Genomic DNA, 8,659 nt, shown 5'->3' on the forward strand with positions numbered 1-8,659 from the left:
TTCCCACCCTGAGACACGGGCTGGGGGGGTCTGTCCATTCCCAGAGCACCTCCCCCTGTAATTCCCAGCTCAGGGATACAGGGGATATGTGTCCGTTCCCTGATCCCCCCCCTGTAATTCCCAGCCCCGAAACACGGGTGCTGTCCGCCCCTTCCCTGAGCCCCCCTGGCAATTCCCAGCCCTGGGATGCTGGGAGGGAGGTCTGCCCGTTCCCTGAGACACCCCCCACCCCACCCCATAATTCCCACCCTGAGACACGGACTAGGGGGTCTGTCCATTCCCTGAGCCTCCCTGGTAATTCCCAGCCCTGAGATACAGGGGATATTCCTTGAGACACCCGTAATACCCAAGACATGGACGGGGGGGGGGGTCTGTCCATTCCCAGAGCCCCCTCGGTAACGCCCAGCCCTGAGATACAGGGGATATGTGCCCATTCCCTGAGCCCCCCCCCCAGTAATTCCCAGCCCGGAGACAATGGGAGGGGGGGTGTGCCCATTCCTAGAGCCCCCCGGTAATTCCCAGCCCTGAAACACGGGAGGTGAATGACCATTCCCTGAGCCCCCCCGGTATTTCCTAGCCTCCGGATACAGAGGAGGTTGTATCTGTCCCCTGAATCCTCCCCCAGTAATTCCCAGCCCCAAGACACGGGAGGCTGTACCCGTTCCCAGAGCCCCCCCCCCGCTAATTCCCACTGACACCAGTCGGGAGCAGCACCCTCGGGATCATCCCCAGGCCTTTCCACAGCCGTCAGCACTCGCAGAGGACCGAGTTAAGAACCGGAGAGCCAAAGGGCTTCTCCAGGCTCGGGCAGGGAACAAACAGCCCCTGTGGTACCCCCGTGACACAGCGTGAATCCTCCCAGATCCACGTGGCCTGGCCTCTCGTTTCCTGCTCTGACTGTTCTACAACAGCACCTATTCAGAAGCAAGAGAAAGGAACCATCAAGATGAATCTGCAAAGCAAACCAGGGCCGGGCACGAGTGACAAAGGAGTGACATCCCTGCAGCTGGAGAGCTGTGACACTGTCTGCCTGCAACTACCACCATCAAACCCTGCTGGAAAACTTATTAAAAGCCTGAGGCTACAAAAGAGAGCAATCCCTTAAGAAAAATGCCATTCATTCAAGTTTATCTTACTCTAAATTAAAGTCAACAAAGAAATATTTCCTCCAAAAGCCCCCAAAACAACGAGCAATGTGAGTGCACATCAGAGAACCAGCACAGGGCGGATTTTGAACTTGCTGCTGGAACCTGGCTGAACAGAGCAGTGAGAAGGTCACGGATCTAAGGAACATCAGAAGCTCAGAGCCAGCACAGAGCCTCTTCCTGGGTTTTGTTCCAGTGAGGGCACACGGGAAGGAGCCAAGGCAGTGACCCCGCTCCTGGGATGGCTCTGCAGAGCAGTGCTCTGCCATCCAAGCTGTTCGGGGCTTTAACCCCTCACTCAGCTGGGATGAGAAGGGCCAACTTCACATCCTCAGTTTTCTTCCACTTCCCTGTCTTCCCTTAGGAAGGGGAGTGTCTCGTGGCACTGGAAGCTGATTTCCCAGGTGAGAAGGGAACAGCGGAGCCCTGGGAAGGTGTGAGCACCAGGAATGCACACCCTGCACGGCAGAGCTGCTCTCCCTGCTCAGCACTCACCCCCCAGGTTACTGATCCACGGGCACTCCCCAGGCACCTCCTGCTCTGGTTCTGTGCTGGGAATTCCCTCCCTTCCCTGCAGCAGCTCCAGGACTGCTTATCACTGATGGAATTTCCTAATGTATCTGCTACAAACCTGGAATAACACACAGCATTGTCTCGATACAAACTGAAAGGCTGCACCACCATGGATGGCCCATGCTCAGCTCTGTCAGCAGCACAGCAAAGACCCGACTGCACAGCCTGAACCTGTGCCACACCTGGTGTTATAAAAATGAACCCCTCAAACTGAGACCAACCCTCCACTTGCACTCGTCGCTTCCTCGGAACTGCACACACACAGAAATCCAGCTCCACGTGTTTAATCCTGAAGTGGCTATTTAATTTTTTGCCCATAAAAGCCAACATTTGCCACCATGTACCTTGTTATTCTGAGGTTTGCTGTACATACAGGACATCCTGTTACTATTATGTAGTAGTTCATGTGGATGTAAAGTGCAACTTACCACCAAACAGAGAAATGTGAGAAGTTTACCAAACTCTCACCCATGAGCCTTTGAAAATTAACACTTGAAACAGAAGCTCTGGCTCAAGTCCTGAATTTTAGGACTAGATTGCAAACTACCACCCCTTGGAAAAAAGTTATATCCCTGATATATAACCAGATGATATTATTATATTCCTGATAACCAGATTAATGTCAGGTAACGTGAGTGATTTCCTCCCGCATAATGTGAGGGCAATTCCTCCCAGAAACTCGGGATGAGCCACATCCTGACAAAAAAGATGTGTCCACCTGCAAACAGTTATAAGACAAGAGTTCAGATGGCTGTAATCAAGTTTTCCTATAAGGGAGGGCTAGAAGAGTGCCTAGGAAAAGTGAATGCATGTTGTGTTTCCTCTGACATGGGTGAAAACAAAATGCCTCCCTGGTGGACTGTAACTGCACTTAGCTACTGCACACCAAAAATACCACTGAACTTCTTTTGTCTTTAAAAACACACCAGAATAATTTCGAGCAGCCATTACTATATTTAAAGTAGTCATTATATTTATAATGACTAACTGCAATTTATAGAAAGACTTCACAGCCAAAACCCCCTTGCTGACCTGAGAGGCTTCCCAGCCCCAGCTGAAGGGCCATCTTCAAACACAGAGCTGAGAACAGCCCGTCCCTGCCCCAGAGGATGTGGCCACTCACCCCCTCCCAAGCTGAACAGTCAGGACTATGTGCCCATGGAAGGGTTTTTGGGTGAGTGGAGGAGATGGGACACCTCTCACCAACAGGGATTCTTTCCACGAGCTGAGCTGTTCCAGGGCTTGGAAGTTCACACAGAAGCTCCTGCTGGTCTGGGCTGATGGTTTCACCCCGCTGGGCTATCAGAGGTCTGGTGCTCCTGGCTGTGGTCAGTGCTGGGAACACACCTGGGTTTGTGCTGCTTCCCAAGGGAGAACTGGCACTTCCCACCCTCCCTCTGCTGTGGTTTGTCCTGAGCTGGAGCCCCCACTGCCTCATGCTGCCCTGAGGGCTCTGGGGTGGGGCAGAGCAGATGCAGGAGGGTGGGATGTGCTGTGACCTCCTCTCCCCACGGCAGAGCTCGAGGAACCTGAGGACACACAGGATATATGATGGACACGGAATCTTTTCAGGCTCAAGATCACAAGGTGCTTAATCTTCACCCTCTGTACACACAGGCTTAATTTGGTCCTCTCTGTACAAATCAAACCCCCATTAAAAACAAGACTGGAAATGTCCCTACAGTACCTGGAGGAGATTAGTACTGCTTAACTGAAGAGTAACCACCACATCTTTCATAGACACATTTTATTTACCACACAAAACAGACACTTTGCTGTTTAGGTTTTGGCTTATACAGTGCATTAAATTGAGAAATCAGTCCTAAAAAGGTCTCTTTTTGAGAAACCAGACCCATGACTCGCTGTTCCATGGTTTGCTGATGGAGAACAGGGCACTGATGTTTGCACAAGCTCTCTTTTGGGCAGTCTGAGCCTGCCTTGAGGGGAATTTTGTCATCAATGCACTTGTAAGATCAGGCACTGTGTACTTCATCACTGGGTAAAGAAAACATGGTGATTTCAGACCAATTTCCAAATCCTGAGTGGGTAATTTAAACTACTGTGGGTTATTACTCTCCATGAAAGCTGCAGAAATATTTAGCTAAAATATTTCTTTTCAGATTTCTAACAAGCAATATGAAGTTTATGGCTGCCACATGCTGATGAGCTGCTATGTGAAAGATTCTCCACCAACTGAACTGATCCTGCTTAGGGACTCAGTGGAATAATTACCCTGGCAAGGAGTGAGAGAGGGGAACACAGCTCTGTCAAATCCTTGCACCCAGGGAACACGAGCACAGGCCAAATAACGACCACCAACTCAGCCCAGTGGGGCAGCACAAAGCAGAAACAGTATTTCCACTCCCAAAGCCCTGCTAGAGCCAGGCACCAGGAAGAAATCCTTCCCACACACACAAGTAAACACAACTGCTCCTCGCAAAGCCCCATTTATGTATTTCAGTGTCAGAACAACAAATATTTCCCTTCCCCTGCTCTCTCAGATGGAAGGTGTTGGCTCTGCCACGTCCCCCTCCTGCAGCAGCCGGGGCAGCCAAGTTCCTCCCGGCCCTGCCGGAGAATAAACAGGATCCAGCAGGAGCAAACAGTCCTTCCCTCCTCCATCCAAACGCAATTCGTGCCCTCAAGCACCGCACTTTCCTCTGCAAGGTAGAGAATTACGTCCTCCAGAAGCTTTTGCATGTTTAAACAGACCGCTAATGGTGGCTGAACGATTTTACTTCTAAATAGGCTAATTAGTCCCTCTACTTACTGAAGCTGACGGGATCGTCTTCTTCTAACATTTACTTAAAAAGATACGATTTCTGTAACAAACAATTCACATCTTTTGTTGGTTTTTTTGCTGTTTGCACAGTGGCAATGAGCAAGCAGGTAACTTCCCCCAAGTGATGGCAGTGTTACATCCTCTAGAACCAACAGCTGAAGTTATGGGGTATTTTTCACACACAAAAATTTGACAGAAATCAAAAGCTTTTTAAAAAAGACTTGATAAAATTAACATTCCTGATTCCCCAGTTACAGAGCAAGTCCTGCCAGCCCCATGGAGGTTTAGGGGAATAAACATCTATTTCTATTGCACAGTCACAAAACTTGACTTCTGCCTTCTCTTTTTTCACTCTTGAATCATCTGTATGAACCAACGAAGAGAGACCTCACCGTTTTTCAAGCCCACCATTTCTTTCTTAAGACACAGTATAACGGAGAGCAAAAGGATTTTTTTTAGTGGAGGGCATTTAATAAATTAGTGGACAAGCTGCTTACACTGATGACACACTTTCCCAGGCAAGTGCAACTATGTTTCTGAACAGGCGGATTGGGTTGTTCCTCAGCACAGTTTACACACACCAGGAGGTGAAGGCGGATTTGGCCACAGATGATGCAACTCAAGTAGAATTTGCTTCTTTCTCCACGTCATCATCGTCGTCAACAACCTGAAATCAAATCCAAAAGTGGTTTGGGTAAACAGTTTAAACTCTCAGCCCTGCAGTTTTTATTACATCAAAGCCCTGCTGGGCCCGAGCAGAACAGCAGTTATCCCACAGTCTGAACGACAACGGGCACGTGAAGGAGGTGAGAAAAACCTGCAACCCAAAATGCCACAGGAAACGTGGCTGAAATAATGGGAGCTGGTCAAGTTACCACAAAACCCATGAAAACAATCACTACAGGTATCAGATATTTCATGAGAAAGCAAAAGAATCTACATTTCATGGGACAGAAGCTCGTTGCTTTTTATCACGTAAAGTCAGCAAAGCACATGAGTAACTGAAAACAGTGCCCAGGTCTGGGCTCCTCAGCAGAAGAGGGACATGGGCATATTGGAGAGAGTCCAGCAAGGGCTCACCTCCCTCAGGCTGCTGCCAGCACCATCAGCAGCTCTGCCATGAGGCACAGGCTGCTCAGGGGCAGCCTGGCACCCTCCAGCACCAGGGCCTTGGCTGCCACGCTGCTCCCCAGCCAGGCAGCCCAGCATGGGGGCTTGGGCAGGATTCTGCAGTGTTCCATATCTTTTGCCAACATACAGCTCCTGACTTGGAAACCCTGACTTGGAAACCCAGATCTCTCCACCCCGTTCTTTCCCTGAACTGCCACCCTGTGCAGGCTGGAAAGGGACAAAGCCCTCCTTTTGCACTGAAAAGAAACCAGCTCTGACCCCTGCCCAACCCACCTGTTCCACGCCTTCCACCTCGGGGATGTAGAACTGCAGCATGTTCTGGATCCCGTTCTTCAGGGTGATGATGGAGCTGGGGCAGCTGGTGCACGAGCCCTGCAGCTTCAGCTGCACAATGCCATCCTCAAAGCCTTTATAAATCACATCCCCACCGTCCTCCTGCACCGTCGGCCTGATGGGAGACGAGACTCAAGTACACCTGAAATATGGATCCTTCCAGAAACCTTCAGGAAAGCCAAATTTAACGCACACAAAATATACAGACTGCAGCCCTCCTTCTCTACAACCACCTGGTTCAAATTTCAAACACCACCTACTTTGCTGGACTCTCTCATGTTGACAGAAACTACTTTTCCATGGGACATTGAGCAAAATACTTTTGCAACAAAAGCAGCAGTGTATGAAGGAATCACTGACATTTTAGGGGAGAGGGTAAACAAACACCTTGGAGCAGAGCTGGATCCAGCCTGCACAGACACACGGGGCTGCCTGAAGGCCCTCCCCACATGCAGGAACTGCCTCAGTCATTGCCAGCACTGCTGGGGTGTGTCCTACCATGGGGTGCCTGTGCAGCTGGCACCTGTGATAAGGAGTCCTGAAGTCCTTCCATAAATAAATATGCAGTTCTCCACAATTTACTGAGGACAGAAAACAGCTGCAACTATAAAAGCTTAATCCTGCTCAGGGGTGAAGGAGCCAGCCCTGATAAGCTCCCCCCAGTGCCATTAGCATTTCTGCAGCCTGCTCTCCCTCTGCCAGCCACAAATGCCCAGCATTGTAGCTGGGTCCCCATAGCAACATTTTTCCAGACCAAGCTAAAACCATCAAGTTACTCTAACAGAAGCTCTTTATACTGATTTCCAAAATAACTCTTTGAGAACTACAGTCCTAAGAGAAAAATCCGTCAACCTGACACATTTATTAACTCACCACAGCAAATTATCTCCGTTCCAGAAAGCCGAAGACCACGATTAAAAATTCCATTTTTCTTATTTGAATTAAATTTAAGACACTACAGGACCTTCCAGATCGACATTCCCTCCATCCTGCACCTTCTGACAACTTCTATGCATGTATTTTTGATTGACTGAATTTGATTGACTCTGTGTGTACCCTGGTTTATATATAACCTCTGTCAACTACCCTGCTATGAAATGAAGGAAGATACTTCGCTGCCGATATTCTCATCAACAGTTTCTTGGTCCACCAAGGGGTACAGGGGGAAGGAAATGAAAGAAAGAAAAAGGTAGGAAAACCAGAAATTTGGGCAGGAATTCTGTGCCTGTTGCAAAAGGGCACCGGGAAATCAGGGAGTGACATATCACAGGGTTCCCAGCACGGGCAGGGCCTCCTGGATGTCACTGTCACAGCTTTACACAACCTTATTCTGGTTTCAACACTTGGGACATATGTTTGGGAAAAATGTTCCAGCTTTCTTCTATTTTTCTTCCTCTTTCAGGAAAACTAACCAGTACCATGTGTCAGCTCTGAGATAACTGAATTTTTAAGTAAAGTGATATCACTTTAAATGCAGCATCTAAGAAAAAACCAAAAAGGCCCAAGTTCATCATAATTTCCATGATTTTGACCCACAAACAAGTTTCTGGTTCCTGCAGTCTGTGAGCTGGGGAAGATGTCACCATCAGATACCACAGCTCCACAAACACATCAGATATCTCCTCCTCTATGTAAAATGTCAAGTTGCTTATCCCTTTCAGTTCCTTTGGTAGGCAATTAATGAGCACAAAAATAGCCTTCAGGTAAACAACAGGATCCACAGCCACTCTTGAGACTTCATTAGTTACCACCAGTTTGTAAATTCAAGCTGTGTTAAAGCACCAATAAAATCACAACAGAATGCAGGGACAAAATCCACTGAAGCCCAGACAGAGAGAGAAACCACTAGTAAATACTCCTTCAGAGTATGATAGGAGGGTAAAAACTACTTTGGGATACTTGGAAGGGAAGGGTGAGAAAAAAGTAAGAACTGATTAAAACAGAGAGAAAAGAAGTGCCTCTAAAAGCAAATACTGTGTAGTTTTCATCATTTCAACAGCATCCTCAGCTGGGCCAGCTCTGCCCTTTAACCCCCCCAGGAGCTGAGCCAGGAAATCACACACCCCAAGGAAAAACCCACTGCCCCCTAAATAAATCCAACCCCAACACTGACTCACTCATCCAGCAAGGTTCCCTGTTCACCTTATCCTTGTATCCAGCAGCTCCTTAATCATCAGCACAACTTCATCATCTTCTTCGGAAGCAGCTTGGGGAGAGAAAGATGGGCAAGTCAGGACCTGGAGAGAATTCCAGCAGGATTGCTAACCCAGGATATCCATGGATTCCAGCAGGATTGCTAACCCTGGATATCCATGGATTCCAGAAGGATGCTAACCCAGGATATCCATGGATTCCAGCAGGATTGCTAACCCTGGATATCCATGGATTCCAGAAGGATGCTAACCCAGGATATCCATGGATTCCAGGAGGATGCTAACCCAGGATATCCATGGATTCCAGAAGGATTGCTAACCCTGGATATCCACAGATTCCAGGAGGATGCTAACCCAGGATATCCATGGATTCCAGGAGGATTGCTAACCCTGGATATCCATGGATTCCAGAAGGATTGCTAACCCTGGATATCCATGGATTCCAGAAGGATGCTAACCCTGGATATCCACAGATTCCAGGAGGATGCTAACCCTGGATATCCATGGATTCCAGGAGGATGCTAACCCAGGATATCCATGGA

The 8,659-nt window shown here is 48.6% G+C and overlaps 1 protein-coding gene across 1 annotated transcript in view; it reads right to left on the bottom strand.

Annotated features, from left to right (window-relative positions):
• Positions 1-4,952: 4,952 nt before the first annotated feature.
• Positions 4,953-8,659, bottom strand: part of NFU1 (NFU1 iron-sulfur cluster scaffold) — an 11,520-nt gene continuing 7,813 nt past the window's right edge. Inside the window, exons 6-8 of the mRNA XM_027697596.1 lie at positions 8,107-8,170; positions 5,905-6,079; positions 4,953-5,167 (exon numbers count right to left, since the gene is read on the bottom strand). Coding sequence (XP_027553397.1) covers positions 5,120-5,167; positions 5,905-6,079; positions 8,107-8,170 — 287 coding nt within the window. The 3' untranslated portion in view covers positions 4,953-5,119. The remainder of the gene's footprint in view (positions 5,168-5,904; positions 6,080-8,106; positions 8,171-8,659) is intronic.

Source organism: Neopelma chrysocephalum, unplaced genomic scaffold (assembly GCF_003984885.1).
Source record: "Neopelma chrysocephalum unplaced genomic scaffold, ASM398488v2 Primary Assembly neopelma1_120, whole genome shotgun sequence".
Lineage (NCBI taxonomy): Eukaryota > Metazoa > Chordata > Aves > Passeriformes > Pipridae > Neopelma > Neopelma chrysocephalum.